The sequence below is a fragment of the Rhinichthys klamathensis genome, unplaced genomic scaffold, assembly GCF_029890125.1.
Source record: "Rhinichthys klamathensis goyatoka isolate OS25496 unplaced genomic scaffold, OSU_Roscu_1.1 h1tg000323l_1, whole genome shotgun sequence".
Classification (NCBI taxonomy): domain Eukaryota; kingdom Metazoa; phylum Chordata; class Actinopteri; order Cypriniformes; family Leuciscidae; genus Rhinichthys; species Rhinichthys klamathensis.
The window spans coordinates 1,633,212-1,649,711 of NW_026606839.1; the positions used below are offsets into that span (position 1 = coordinate 1,633,212).

Below are 16,500 nucleotides of genomic sequence, written 5' to 3' on the forward strand. Positions count from 1 at the left end.
TTAGTTTTTTTAGATAATGTATTTTACGTTTTTGTTGTTTTTTTTACACTTATTTTAGACATGAACATCATTACGATATTTATTTAACAGCATTTTAATGGTTAAAAACAAACTCTTATTGCACAACATAAAATGCATACGCTGAAAGTGACACCTAGTGGACAAAGAGGGAGTCCATCATTATTTTCACCCATTATAAAAAGATTCTTCAGCAACCAACTGTTCTAATATAGTGTACTAATTTATATCTAATCATATACCGAGATTATAAAGTTATAATAACTTATAATTCATATTATAATAATAATAAAATTAGGAATGTTATGAATATTATAGATCGGTGTAATGCCATGACAACCCTGCAGATGGTGACAAAGCATTTACAATCATTGAGAATTACGTAATGCTACACTGAAACACAACATGAGCTCATGCAAATATCATGTGATCTCCTTCTTGTTGTTGGTTCTCGAAAAATAAATTCAAATGGATATAAAGACTATTTTACATTCGCATAATAAGAAAGTTAAAACAGTTTTTTATATGTGAGATAATATATTTGCATAATGTTTACATATGTATTATTGCAGTTCAGACTGTACATTGGCAATTTTTTTTGGAAGTTTAATAAAAAAAGTTATCTTTTTTGAGAGAGAAAAAATATTTCACGATGAGCAGTCTAAGGCAATGAAGTATACGGCCTCAATTCGATCATCTACGAAATGAAAAATCATGTGTGAACATGACAGGAATAACTTTATTCAGTTTAGGGTTATTAGAGTTAACTGAAATTAAAACCATAAAAAACCTTTATGTAACTTGCAATAAAATAAACGCTAACTGACATAAAATGTATAGTTTAACTTGAAGTACTAAAGTTACTAAAACTTAAACTGAAATTAAAATTCCAAAAAAAAAAAAAAAAAGAACAAAAGTTACTAAAACTTTAACTGAAATGAAAATGGAAAATATAAAAAGAAAACCTCAAAATAAAAACTAGAATACCCTACCATAACTATAAAATAACAGTGATTTTCAGTTTTGGGTGTATATGACACACACACAAAATAGCAGAAACAGTTTTAAAACAAGAAAAGTAAAAAATTCAAACTAAGTAACTCTTTGAGGTCACAAGCATGCAAACACACACACTAGCTCACTCACTCACACACACACACTCTCTCACTCTCTCTCACACACACACATTAACTCACTCTCTCTCTCTCTCACACACACACACACACACACACAAACACACGCTTTCACTCTCTCTCTCACACACACACACACACACACACTCACACACACTCTCTCTCTCACACACACTCATTCACTCACTCTCTCTCTCTCTCTCTCTCTCTCTCACACACACACACGCATTCACTCTCTCTCACACACACACACACGCACACACACTCTCTCTCTCTCTCTCTCACACACACACACACTCTCTCTCTCTCTCTCACACACACACACACTCTCTCTCTCTCTCTCACACACACACACACACACACTCATTCACTCACTCTCTCTCACACACACACACACACACACACACACACACACACACACACACACCTGTCAGCTGCGCTGTGAATGAGGTCTGACTGATGTTGACTACATCTGGCTGTCATCATGAATTGATGCCAAGTTACATTGGGAGTTTGGCAGAGAGAGCCGAGGTGTGGGCGTTTGCACGACTAACCAGACAATAAAAGATACTGTGCAGTTCCCTAAACCAGGGTTTGCTTGTTTTATATCTTTTAGATGTCATGGACCTCGAAATATGATCATCCTTATGTGAGTGACCCATCCTAAAATGTAAAAACACCCTTATAAACCCACTTTTATAAACACCCAATTTCTATGCTGACAAATTAATATTATAAATCTTTAAATAGTTTCTATTAAGTTACATTATATTAATCAAATTTTTTATTTATTTCAATCTATTTAATAGATTAATAAACTAATATTTAATAACAGCAATGTGACATTCCATTTAAAAACAGATTTTTTTTATGTTTTTATTATTAACCATGTTTATGAGCTCTTAATTGAGAGACGTCATGGAACATTTTTAAAAATGTATTTGTCACAATGCAAGACTATTTTTAAATAGAACATATTTAAATAGCAAATTTGAATATTTAAAAACAGAAAAATTGCAAAAGTTTAAAAATAAATAATGAAAAGCGGATACAGCATCTAAAATACACACTTTTCCTTTTACATTCATATAAATGTGGCAACACTAAGGCAGTATTAGTCTACATTAGTTAACATGAACTAGCAGAGAACAATTCTTCTAAAGAAATTTTTCAATCTTGGTTAATGTTAATTTCAACATTTACTAAAACATATTTAAGGTCAAATCTTGTATTCTTAACATTAGTTAATGCACTGTGAACTAAGATGAATGTGAACATTTTTATTAATTAACATTAACAAAGGTTAATAAATGTAGTAAAAAACTGTGATTGTTAAATAAAATAGGTAATCTCCATGTTATCTGTCAACTTTAAACATGCATTTTGCACACACAAAAAAACAAAAAAAAGTTTCACTCAAACTTGGAGTATTCGAGACACAAATATCTTTTATATTTCAAATCATCAAATCAAATCTTGTGCAATTTAAATCACCAGACGACAGTAAAATAGCAGATCAGTAAATGACAGGAGACTAAAAAATCACGTAATTTGAAAATCAAACTCAACAGTTTCTTTGGTTTTTAATAGTCAAACCAGAAATATGAATATGAAATGAGAACTATATACAGATGGAATATGATCTGAATGAGAAACGACCCCAACATGCTGCTGTAATAATAATAAGAAAACCCATTTTGGCCCATTTGAAGTTTAAGAAACACAATCTGTAAACAAGAACAGAAAACATCAGAAGTGTTTTACACAATAAAACACAAGTTAAAGTGTAGAGTGAGTCTTTGTTCAGTTCTCAGAGGCAGCGCATGCATTTGACGGTTTTACTGCCATAGTCCAGACATTCAGGCCCGATGCACTCACAGCAGGCGTTATGAAACCAGCGGTACTTTGATCCGCCCATTGCCTCGCAGTACAGCTTACACTGACGAATGGACACACACTCATCAAAGTAGACCACCGTACACAAGGCATCTGAGGAATGAGACCAGAGCGAGAGGTCACACGTGCAAACCAGAGACACGAGAGGAGAGGAGAACTGATGAGGAGAGGAGAGGAGAACTGATGAGGAGAGGAGAGGAGAACTGATGAGGAGAGGAGAACTGACGAGAACAGAGTAGGAGAGGATAGGAGGAGAGGAGAGGAGAGGAGAGGAGAGGAGATGAGAGGAGGAGAGAGGAGGAGAGGAGAACAGATGAGGAGAGGAGAGGAGAACTGACGAGAACAGACAAGGAGAGGAGAGTAGGAGAGGATAGGAGGAGAGGAGAGGAGATGAGAGGAGGAGAGAGGAGGAGAGGAGAACAGATGAGGAGAAGAGAGGAGAACTGACGAGAACAGACAAGGAGAGGAGAGTAGGAGAGGATAGGAGGAGAGGAGAGGAGGAGATGAGAGGAGAAGAGAGGAGGAGAGGAGAACAGATGAGGAGAGGAGAGGAGAACTGAAGAGAACAGACAAGGAGAGGAGAGTAGGAGAGGATAGGAGGAGAGGAGAGGAGGAGATGAGAGGAGAAGAGAGGAGGAGAGGAGAACAGATGAGGAGAGGAGAGGAGAACTGACGAGAACAGACAAGGAGAGGAGAGTAGGAGAGGATAGGAGGAGAGGAGATGAGAGGAGAGGAGGAGATGAGAGGAGGAGAGATGAGGAGAGACGAGGAGAAGAGAGGAGGAGATGAGAGGAGGAGAGATGAGGAGAGACGAGGAGGAGATAAGAGGAGAGGAGATGAGAGGAGAAGAGCGGAGGAGACGAGAGGAGGAGATAAGAGGAGAGGAGAAGAGAGGAGGAGATAGGAGGAGAGTAGGAGAGGATAGGAGGAGAGGAGATGAGAGGAGAGGAGGAGATGAGAGGAGGAGAGATGAGGAGAGACGAGGAGAAGAGAGGAGGAGATAAGAGGAGAGGAGAGGAGAGGAGAAGAGAGGAGATGAGATGAGAGGAGAGGAGGAGAGGAGACGAGAGGAGGAGATGAGAGGAGAGCGGAGAAGATGAAAGATGAGGAGATGAGATGAGAGGAGATGAGATGAGAGGAGAGGAGGAGAGGAGACGAGAGGAGAAGGTGAGGATAGACGAGGAGAGGAGAGATGAGGAGATAAGATGAGATGAGAGGAGAGGAGACGAGACGAGAGGAGGAGATGAGATGAGAGGAGAGGAGAGAAGATGAGAGCAGGAGAGGAGAGGAGATGAGACGAGAGGAGGAGATGAGAGGAGAGGAGAGAAGATAAAGGATGAGGAGATGAGATGAGAGGAGAGGAGACGAGAGGAGAAGAGAGGAGGAGATGAGAGGAGATGAGACGAGACGAGAGGAGGAGATGAGAGGAGGAGAGGAGAGTAGAGAAGAGGAGGAGATGAGATGAGAGGAGAAGAGATGAGGAGATGAGAGGAGAGGAGATGACAGGAGATGAGGGGAGGAGAGGAGAGACAAGGTGAGGAGAGGAGGAGGTGAGATGAGAGGAAAAGATATGAGGAGATGAGAGGAGAGGAGGAGAGGAGACAAGAGGAGGAGATGGGAGGAGGAGAGGAGACGAGACGAGACGAGAGGAGGAGATGAGAGGAGAAGAGAGGAGGAGATGAGATGAGACGAGAGGAGGAGAGTAGATGAGAGGAGGAGATGAGAGGAGAGGAGAGGAGAGGAGAGGAGGAGAGACAAGGAGAGGAGACAAGGAGAGGAGAGGATGAGATGAGAGGGGAGGAGAAGAGAGGAGGAGATGAGAGGGGAGGAGAAGAGAGGAGGAGATGAGAGACAAGGAGAGGAGAGGAGGAGATGAGAGGAGACGAGAGGAGAGGAGAAGAGATGAGGAGATGAGAGGAGAGGAGGAGAGGAGAGGAGGAGATGAGAGGAGGCGAGGTGGAGAGGAGATGGGAGGAGAGGACAGGAGAGGAGAGGAGAAGAGATGAGATGAGACGAGACGAGAGGAGAGGAGACGAGAGGAGAGGAGAGGAGAGGAGAGATGAGGAGAGGAGAGGAGACGAGACGAGAGGAGAGGAGAGGAGAGGAGAGGAGAGGAGAAGAGATGAGAAGAGGAGACGAGACGAGACGAGAGGAGAGGAGAGGAGAGGAGAGGAGAGGAGAGGAGAGGAGAGGAGAGGAGAGGAGAGGAGATTAAAGCAGAGGAGATAAAATCAGTGTTTTAACATCTTTTCCTAGATATTTCCAGCCAGTACCCACCATCATGGACACTGCTGCTGCTGCTGGGCAGTGAGATGTTGTGACTCTGGCTGTCGAGTGTCGCCAGGAAAGACACAAGGCTCTCGTGATGGGAAAGTTCCCCAGAAACGGGAAACGACACGACCCTCCAGTTAATGGGTTCGTCGCCTTCGGTCAGAGCGCGGAACAGCGACGGGATTGGTTGATACAGCTCTTCTACGGTGCTCTTGGAGGTGGCGGGACTGTCATTGTAAGTCCTTGGGTTACACATTCCTGTTGGCCAGAAGAAATGGAGGTAACACCATGATTGAAAAGCCCCGAAAAAGTCAATGACAAGCTGTACAAGCAAACCTGACCACAACTGAAGAATTTAAAGACTTCAAAACACGACTGTCAACAGCAGCTCCCCGTTGAGAGATAAACTGCTGGTAAAGATGGTAATCAGATAATGGATGAAGGTTTTAATAAGGAGCAGAACGCTGCAGAGACCTTGTGTTTCAGATTAGCTGCCAGGACAGCTGCTTCTGATTACCAGATCCATGGCAGGTTCTGGCCTTCAGGAACAACACACACTTTTCTTCTCATCTAATAAACGAGTGTTTGGAACAGAACGATCTGATGCATGTTCTACTTTTGGGAAATGAATGCATCATGCCCCGTGTCCTATTTTTAAACAGGAATGATTATGATGCAGCTTTTTCATTACGTTTTTGTTACTGTTGCCAAAATAAATAAAAAAAGCTTGCATTAAACATCATTTGTGTGTGGTTTGCAATGATTGGAACAGTTTATCGATGTAATACACGCGGGGGGAGGAAACGTCTAAAACCTGCTTTTCTTTCCCAAACCTCTCTACTTTATAAACTGTTCGTTGTGAACGATATGTTTTAAACTTCTGTTCTCTCATCGGCTTTTAATCAGCAATGCCTCCTCTGAGCTGGTCTGTATGGAAGCTTGTTTCCGCCACTGAATAAAAAAAAAATAAAAAAAAGAATTGCGACTTTTTATCTCACAATTGCGAGATATGAAGTCAGAATTGTGAGAAATAAAGTCGCAATTGCGAGATATAAAGTCACAATTCTGAGAAATAAAGTCGCAATTGCGAGATATAAAGTCACAATTCTGAGAAATAAAGTCGCAATTCTGAGAAATAAAGTCGCAATTGCGAGAAAAAAAGACAGAATTGCGACTTTTTATCTCACAATTCTGACTTTTTTCTCACAATTGCGTGTTTACATCTCGCAATTTTGACTTTATAACACATAATTGCGAGTTTATATCTCGAAATTCTGACATCTTTTCTCAGAATTGTGAGATATAAACTCGCAATTGCGAGTTATCAGGCCAATTCTAAGGGGGAAAAAGTTCGTCTTCGTCTCACAATTCTGACTTTACAACACGCAATTTCGACTTTATATCACGCAATTCTGACTTTATATCTCGCAATTCTGACTTTATAACACGCAATTGCGACTTTATATCACGCAATTCTGACTTTATAACACGCAATTTCGACTTTATATCACGCAATTCTGACTTTATATCTCGCAATTCTGACTTTATAACACGCAATTGCGACTTTATTTCACGCAATTCTGACTTTATAACACGCAATTGCGACTTTATATCAATCAATTCTGACTTTATATCTCGCAATTCTGACTTTATAACACGCAATTGCGACTTTATTTCACGCAATTCTGACTTTATAACCTGCAATTGCGACTTTATATCAATAAATTCTGACTTTATAACCTGCAATTGCGACTTTATATCAATAAATTCTGACTTTATAACACGCAATTGCGATTTTATATCACGCAATTCTGACTTTATATCTCGCAATTCTGAGAAATAAAGTCAGAATTGCAAGATGTAAACTCGCAATTGTGAGAGAAAAAAGTCAGAATTGTGAGATAAAAAGTCATAATTGTGAGATAAAAAGTGGCAATTACCTTTTTTATTTTTCATTCTGTGGCGGAAACAAGCTTCCATAGATCTGTGTTTAAAGCCGTAACACAGAGATGAGAGTTTCTGGATCATCTCACTTCACACTTTATACCGCTGTCAGAGGAGTGTATACTCGCCCTTCTGTCATCTACAATCTAGTCCTAATATTTACAAGGGCTTCACTGGACTGGGAATGAGCCAAACCTGTTCACACAACCTGAGCGTCTTTAGTCTCGGATCAGCTCGATATAATCCTAAGAATATGTTCTTATAATCATATTATTTAATTGTATTTTATTTGACTTATTTTTATATCAATCAAAATTAAACTGAATTATAAATAAAATCAAATATAAAAAATAATGCATATATAAAATGAACCAATTGTGGAATATATTTGTTTATACATGGTTTGGTCAATTTATGCACTATATATGCATTTTTTTATTTTATCATTTAAATTTTGATTGATTTAAAGTAATCTAAACTAAATAAAATAATAGTTTTCAAATGTTCTTGTACGACCAGTTGTGAGATTTGTGAGTTGTGATTGGGTATTGATTGTATATTGATTTGAAACTCACCGACACAGTCGCAACACTCCTCCCAGAGAGAGCTCAAACACAGCATACACTCTTTACAGCACGAACAGTTCCCCTCCGTCGGCCGGCACTGACAAAGACCCTGTACACACACACACACACACACACACAAAATATACATTATGAAAGGTAAACATACAGGGGGGGAAAATGACATGATGTGGAGGAAGTCTAGCTTACATAAACATGATCACCAAACACATGTGCTATAGAGACCCGTGAGTCTTGACGGAAACATCAAGATCTTTCAGCTGTAACAGTTAAAAGGAAACCACCCAAAGAGACAAAGCATACTTAAACATGAGAAATAACACCAGGCTGAAAAAGAAACAGAGCTGCGAACTGTTCCACACTGGGGGAAAAAACCGTCGAATGCCCCAGCGGAGAGGGGAAAAAGAGTGACCGAAACCTGGGACACATTTAGAGTTATAATTACAGAGAAAACAGCAGCCAGCTGAATGAAGGAGAACACAGACACACACATTTGGCTCTCTGCGTTTCGTGTTTTGCCAGCAGTTGCGAGGAAGAGGTCAACTTCCAGATGTGTGTATGTGTGTGTGTGCCATTAAAACTGAAAGTTCAGGAGGGGGAAAGTTACAATAGAAACAACTACAGAAAACCCAATACCTGAAAACACACGTGGCCCAGATACTTCCAAAAGAAACAAGCCCAGACAATTCCCGATCCCTGCCCAGTCCTCTTTAGTTGGGGGAATTGCGTGTGTGATTTTCATGCATTCCTTAAAAGAATCATCGAGCCAAACAACATAAAAGCCATAAAAGCTCTGTTTACTTCAGTTCGAAGCACGACCTGTACGAATACAGCCTCAGTAAACTCATGCTGTACCTGGAAACAATCCACAGATTCCTGTGAGAAAGAGATGATTCTGCCCAGCTGTGAAATGAAGGAATAGTCACCAGCTTCCTATGACTATAACGCCTGATAACGTGCGCAAGATTTAATAAAGTAACGGGTCGATTGGGATCCAACTAATATCAGTTATCCAAGCTAATGTACGAAGTGCCAGTCACTTAATAAATAAAATGTATTTATTTAATGAATGAATAAATATTTTCTTATATACACTCACCTAAAGGATTATTAGGAACACCATACTAATACTGTGTTTGACCCCCTTTCGCCTTCAGAACTGGCTTAATTCTACGTGGCATTGATTCAACAAGGTGCTGAAAGCATTCTTTAGAAATGTTGGCCCATATTGATAGGATAGTATCTTGCAGTTGATGGAGATTTGTGGGATGCACATCCAGGGCACGAAGCTCCCGTTCCACCACATCCCAAAGATGCTCTATTGGGTTGAGATCTAGTGACTGTGGGGGCCATTTTAGTACAGTGAACTCATTGTCATGTTCAAGAAACCAATTTGAAATGATTCGAGCTTTGTGACATGGTGCATTATCCTGCTGGAAGTAGCCATCAGAGGATGGGTCCATGCAGGGACGGACTGGGACTAAAAAACGGCCCTGGACTTTGACTAGGCCCGGCCCAAAGAAATCGGCGCGCGGAAACTCGACAACAATAACGCCTGCCGCCTGACATGATTGTCACATGACTTCAATTGTGGCTCATGATACTACCATCCAAATTATAGCTAACAGCATATTATACAATCTATTCCATGCTGTCTTAAAATGAATTTATTACTTAATAATCTTAATTAATGTATGCAGTAATTAATCTTAGCTCCTGCACAAATAATAATACCACATCTAAATGAAAATAGGCTGGCCCTACACCATTACAAATGTAACTTCTGTATTAAAAATCTTCAAAGTTTGTAAGCATTAACTGTAACGTTACCAACATTTTTAAAAGTAAAAGCACAACATATTTCTTAATATTAGCTACTGCATGTTGCATTTTACAGCTAAAATGTTGAAGTTTAGCTGTTTTAACTACTGTAATCATTGAAAATGTAGCAAGCTGAATATCACTTCCTAACATCATCCCTAGCAAGTAACTTCCAAATTAATTTCTGATTAATTCGGTTCGGGAGTAGTAAAGATAAAAGCCAGCCCGCACTGGTTGGGTCCTTGTATGCGCTTCGTGAGGCACACACACACACTAGCACACACACGCAAGGTCTCTAGCTCGCTCCCTCTCTCTGCCTTGCGCGCGCTACGCATGCGCGCTCTTGCTCGCTCTAGATTCCGGGAGATTTTAACTAATTTGCGGGCATCAGGGAGCCGCTATTAATATGCGGGAGACTCCCGGAACTTCCGGGAGACTTGGTATGTCTGTGACTGCGTGTGTGGCGGGTGGTGGGCCGGCCCGCCGGCCGTCCTGGAGTACCGGCCGTTCTGTGATTCTCCAGTTCACACAGATGGCCAGTCCGCCCCTGGGTACATGGTGGCCATAAAGGGATGGACATGGTCAGAAACAATGCTCAGGTAGGCCGTGGCATTTAAACGATGCCAAATTGGCACTAAGGGGCCTAAAGTGTGCCAAGAAAACATCCCCCACACCATTACACCACCACCACCAGCCTGCACAGTGGTAACAAGGCATGATGGATCCATGTTCTCATTCTGTTTACGCCAAATTCTGACTCTACCATCTGAATGTCTCAACAGAAATCGAGACTCATCAGACCAGGCAACATTTTTCCAGTCTTCAACTGTCCAGTTTTGGTGAGCTCTTGCAAATTGTAGCCTCTTTTTCCTATTTGTAGTGGAGATGAGTGGTACCCGGTGGTGTCTTCTGCTGTTGTAGCCCATCCGCCTCAAGGTTGTGCGTGTTGTGGCTTCACAAATGCTTTGCTGCATACCTCGGTTGTAACGAGTGGTTATTTCAGTCAAAGTTGCTCTTCTATCAGCTTGAATCAGTCGGTCCATTCTCCTCTGACCTCTAGCATCAACAAGGCATTTTCGCCCACAGAACTGCCGCATACTGGATGTTTTTCCCTTTTCACACTACTCTTTGTAAACCCTAGAAATGGTTGTGCGTGAAAATCCCAGTAACTGAGCAGATTGTGAAATACTCAGACCAGCCCGTCTGGCACCAACAACCATGCCACGCTCAAAATTGCTTAAATCACCTTTCTTTCCCATTCTGACATTCAGTTTGGAGTGCAGGAGATTGTCTTGACCAGGACCACACCCCTAAATGCATTGAAGCAACTGCCATGTGATTGGTTGATTAGATAATTGCATTAATGAGAAATTGAACAGGTGTTCCTAATAATCCTTTAGGTGAGTGTATATATAAAAGACAAAAGTATATAAATCAGTATCAGTGATACTGGCCTTCATTCAAAGTGCTTAGTAAAAAATATGTCATTAAACAAATATTTCAAATAAACTGTTGTTTCTACATGATTTTGGAGATTCAATGTGAAATATTACAGTATCAAAATATATTAAAAACTTCAATGTTCAGGTGCGATTAATCGTGATTAATTACAGAAAAAAATTGGATTAGTTAATTATTTTTTAAATTGATTGACAGCACTAATATATATATATATATAGTTCTCACTATTAATTTGTCAAACTGGCAGTTATTTAGTAATATTATTACATTAATAAATACATAAAATGACTACATCCTTGGTAAAGTATGCGCACTGGAATTCATTCGACTGTGAACACCTGCTTCTCTCGTCCGCCTCAGTCCTCAAAACTCCTCCTCTCTTCCCTTGCTCTCCAGGAGGAAAAACATCTCTGTTATTAAACGACTAGTTTGCTTAAAAATGAAAATTCGGTCATTATTTACTCACCTGTATGCCGTTCATTTTTGCAGTGGAACACAAAAAGAAAACTTTTCCCAGCTTTTTCCTCACAAACAGTTAATAGTGACAATGGCTGATAAGCTCCAGAAAATCATCATATGTAGTTCATGCAGATTGTGCACTATTTGAAGTCCTCTAAAGCTTATTTTGTGTTCAGCAGGGAAAAAAACAGCATGCAAGTTTGGAACAACATGAGCAACAACAAAAGGTTTTTAAAGGCACAGTGTGTAAGTTTCGCCGCTAGAGGTCTCTTATTCAAAACAATAACAAATGCGTAGCTTGATGACACCATACATGAGCATGGAATCATGGGAGTTGTCATCTTCATCTCGACAGCCGATGGAAAGAAACCCGACGGGACTCATGGTAAGCTAATGTATTGAAGCTTTATTAATGTTACTGTGGTGTGAAGCAGGGCGGGGCCGAGAGCCGCGGGAGAGGAACGAGGACACTGGAGCGAATGCTAATGAGAGACGCCTGCGCGACACACCGACATACGTTTTTTTTTTTTTTTTGTTAACAGAGTGCTACAGTTCCTGCCCAGTTTTTCAGCGGCACTGGTTCCGGAATAATTTTTCCCATAGGGATTTTAAAAAAGTTTATTGCAAAATATGCATTGAAATATTTAAATATTTTTAGTGTACGGAGATTCATTCGCAGTGTTTCATGGGAGTGGGCGGAGCTAAAGAGCTATTTTGGCAAGTGCTGCTTTTTTTGACTAATTGGTGTAATTTTCTGTACAGCATCATGGGTAATGTAGTTTTCCACCAGGAATTCCACTGTTAAACACGATTAATTTAAAAATAAGCTGAAATAATGTGGGCTGACGGCTTCAACACAAGCAAATACTATCGATTAACAACCTCGTAGCTCACAGTCTTTAAAGGTTTATAAGTTATAGTTCAAAATCAATTTCCCTATGAAGAGTTTTTACTTCTGGAACCCGACTGTTGCGCTCTATTACAGTTTTAAATTGTAAAATTCACAGGTAGTTACATTTTTTACTGTATTTTTTTTTTACTGAATAATTCTGGCAACCACAGCTGCCAGTTCTGTTTGTTACAGTGAGCTGTTATTTTCTCTCGAGCTGCGAGTGAGGTGGAGCGAAGGGCCGTTCAGACAGGGGAAAGTGTGTGTGTGTTTGTGAAAGTGCTCTGAGCGGACGGGACGTGTGCTGCCTTGCCCCACAAAGCATTCATGTGTGACTAAAACAACCTCAGCTGCCCCACCTAGAGACACACAACTGACAGCCGACAGCTTACAGCAACTACACACACACAAATATACACAGAAACTTCTGAACCACCAGTCAACAGCCTGTCAAACACCCATGGCACCATACAACCAGCTAGCAACACTAAAGCAACTTTCTAAAACACATTAGCAACTATACGGGTCACACTCGCAACCACACAGCAGTGTCCGAGCTAGCAACCACCCTGGCAATGCCCTAGCAACTAGGACTGAGTGATCAATCCATATTGAAATGTATCTGGAAAAAAATCCACAATATCAATAATAAACTTTAGCCTACATCTAAATATCAGGCATTTGAAATTATGACAAATAAATTGTTATTATATAGTAAAATGTACTTCTCAAAGTTATAATTATAATAATAACAACAATAATTCAATCAATTGTATTATTATTATTATAAGGAATATAACCATGATATTCTTTCATCCATGTTTTCAAGTGTTTAAAACAAGTGTTTGCTGTTTGACAAAAACACCTTATTTGACAAAGTATAAAACAATTTAAATGCAATGTTTTGTTGTAGATTCATTTTATTAATAATTTCATTCGATTTTTAAAGATTTGTAAAATTCGATGATTATGATATATTGAAATTATGATATAAAATTTGTATTAAATCATAAAACAGAGAATTCAGAAAAATAAAATGAAAACTGAACATTTGTAGGGGGTAGTATTATTTATATACTATAGTATTTATTGACATTTGAATTATTCTTTTTTTTAAATGTTTTTTTAGTTTAAGTTTTAGTAATTTTGTTATGTGCTTTTCTCATTTTATGTAAATATATCAAATTCTAATATTCTTTAAGTTTATCATCTAATATGTACATTATATTTTATATCAGCTTTATTACAGTTAAAAACAATTATTTTTAATAGTTTTAGTTATCGATACCAACACTGCATTCATTCTTGAGGCCTAGCAAACATGTGGAATGCATTTCCTTTCCCGTTAATGTCATGAAATACAGATAAATATGAATCTTGAATGATACGATGGGTCTACAGAGTCTCGTCCATCAGTCAGCGCCAGCCTGTTTACTGCAGTAACATCATGAACCTCCTGTGTTTATTCTCCAGACAGATCTCTAACACAGGAGAGACGCCCGTCTCACGTCCCCGTCTGTCTGTCTCTGTCTCTCAGAGTCTCACTGGGATACACACACTAGAGTAAACACAGCGAGACCAAAGAGAGACACGCCAGATCTAATCACAGACACAGAAGAGAGAGGGGAAAAGAGAGAAAGAAAAAGAAAGAAAGAAAGAAAGAAAGAAAGAAAGAAAGAAAGAAAGAAAGAAAGAAAGAAAGAAAGAAAGAAAGAAAGAAAGAAAGAAAGAAAGAAAGAAAGAAAGAAAGAAAGAAAGATTGATGTAGGACATTCCCAAATGCACTATGATGCTGAAATTTCTGTATCATAGTTTTTATATGATACTCATCAAAATACCAGGATATAACCATTTAAAAAACCACTGTATATATAAACTGAGCCACATGAGCAACAGAAAGTGCTAAAAAGAACATACATTAAAACACACATTTGTTTCACTATATTAGTGAGGACATTGCATAGATTTTATATCGGTTATGATATTTTCTATTGCCAAACCCAAGGCCTTCATCACAGAAACATGCGCAAAACACTAGTTTTAAATACAAACTTGTTTTGGCCGATTTATAAGCCTTTTTTAAATAGTGAGGACCAGTAAAATGTCCATTCCTCAATAATAGGTTGTATTGTCTAATATTTTTGGCCCTCACAAGTATAGCTTAACCTGTACACACACACACACACACACACACACACACAGTGTACAGTTGTTGTTATGCTCCAGGGAAAAAGTTATCCAGTATAAAATGCGTTCCTCCACCCAGTTGCCCTCTAACACTGGGCATGTGTGTCTCTGCAGTGGAGATCACAAACACACAGAAGAACACACAACAGACCTCAGGAGACATGAAGAAAAAACGAAAAACTTTTATCACAATAGTACAATTTTCTGCACTCATTTGAAAAGATTGTGTTCTTGATTCAAAGAGATGTGAATGCACCTTTCTCCTGTTTCACTTGGTATTCCATTCTGGGAATGTTTCTAAACTCCTGCAGGGATTTTTAAGATACCACACATCCAACTTTAGTTCAGAGTTACCAAAAAAAGAGAAAAAAGGGGAAAAAATCCAAACCCTAAACAAGGAATCTTTGTTAATGATGATTAGATTTCCTTCTTGTGTAAATATAAACTCAAACCGCATCAAGCATGAAGTTGATGTGTGACCGATAAATGTACATTACTTTCCAGGCATTTGCGATAAAGATTTTGATGGATAATCCTTTTTCTCAGATTTTTTTACACTCACAAAGAGCAAAAGATATTGGATGAAATGTGACTTGTGAAATTCATATTTCATATTTACGATATTGCGATATTTCAATATTGCGACCTGACCCGGTGTGATGATAATAAATGAGCGTGTCTTACCTGTAGAAGACATTTGCTGACATCACTGGCACACAGAGCTTTGTTACAGCCATTGATGACGGTCAGTCCAGACAGAAGGAATAACAGAGAGATCAGGACGGGACAGAGGAACAGAGCCGGACGCATCCTGACCAAAACCACACACACCTGAAACCAACAGAGAGAGAGAGAGAGAGAGAGAGAGAGAGAGAGAGAGAGAGAGAGAGAGAGAGAGAGAGAGAGAGAGAGAGAGAGGGGGGGGGGGGTAATTATTATTATTATTATTTATTAATAATAATATAATAATAATTATATATTTATACACCATGATCCCATACATACTATGGCAGTAGTATTACCATACACCATGGTACATCTCCAAAACTATAGCATATCTTTAAAAAATATATATATTTTTAGTTTTTTGTTGTGTGTCCATAGGACAACAGCTGGTTCGTAATTGTTTTTTTGTTTTGTTTTTGACTTGGAAAATATGATCCAGCTACGTCACATTCAAGCAAATTAAACGCAGATTTGGAATGCAGAAGACTGCGAAACTTTTTGCTGCCATATGTTGAACGTTTCTTTCTTCATTTGAAATACTTACAAAGAAAGGAAAACTTTGCATAAACGCCGCAAATACTTATTTACGTAATATTATATAGGCATAAAAAACCCAAACTGACGTCCAAAAGCGCTGCTGTTTTTCAAACATGACGCAAAAACACCATGGATTATCACGTCACAGATTTGGCATATACGTCACATCTTTACATCTATTATTTTGGCAAATAAAACATGCATACTTACTGTATGACTTTGAAGCGTTCTCAACACTTTCCTTTGGTTTTTTGACTTTCTCTCATACGGATCTCTTGTCTAGGCTCCTTTTACTCTGAATAGAAACATGAGCGGCTTTGATACATAGAAATGGAATAAGTGAGTAGAAAGGCAATTAGCGTAACATACGGGTCCTGGAGGGGGCGTGGCTTAATGGCCCGGATCTGTGTGTTTTTTCTCAGTTTGATAGCACGGGTCTACACAATAATTCTTCTGGTTGAACTCTGCACTATGTATCTTCAATTAAAGCTCTATTGAAGTTTCTCAGTGTCATTGTTCAGTTGTTAATTTTACCTGCTAAATCAGGAAGAAGCGCACAATCGAAGTCACGTAA

The 16,500-nt window shown here is 39.2% G+C and overlaps 1 protein-coding gene across 2 annotated transcripts; it reads right to left on the reverse strand.

Annotated features, from left to right (window-relative positions):
- Window positions 1-2,715: 2,715 nt before the first annotated feature.
- On the reverse strand, window positions 2,716-16,293 carry twsg1a (twisted gastrulation BMP signaling modulator 1a). Of its 2 annotated transcripts, none has more exons than XM_056271664.1 (5): window positions 16,137-16,293; window positions 15,348-15,494; window positions 7,838-7,937; window positions 5,325-5,576; window positions 2,716-3,140 (listed from the first exon to the last, which is right to left on the reverse strand). In XM_056271664.1, the coding sequence occupies exons 2-5, from the start codon at window positions 15,471-15,473 to the stop codon at window positions 2,962-2,964; spliced, it is 657 nt and encodes a 218-aa protein (XP_056127639.1). In that variant the 5' UTR covers window positions 15,474-15,494; window positions 16,137-16,293; the 3' UTR covers window positions 2,716-2,961. The 2 variants fall into 2 exon arrangements, with proteins under 2 accessions (XP_056127639.1, XP_056127640.1); XM_056271665.1 differs by having other exon boundaries at window positions 16,133-16,277.
- Window positions 16,294-16,500: the final 207 nt, after the last annotated feature.

Excerpts from the sequence above, each read along its gene's own strand:
- twsg1a (XM_056271664.1), bottom strand. The coding sequence starts at position 15,473 with ATGCGTCCGGCTCTGTTCCTCTGTCCCGTCCTGATCTCTCTGTTATTC. Across the intron at positions 5,577-7,837 it reads GGAGTGTTGCGACTGTGTCG|GAATGTGTAACCCAAGGACT; the intron begins GTGAGTTTCAAA and ends TCTGGCCAACAG. Across the intron at positions 3,141-5,324 it reads CAGCAGCAGTGTCCATGATG|ATGCCTTGTGTACGGTGGTC; the intron begins GTGGGTACTGGC and ends CTCATTCCTCAG.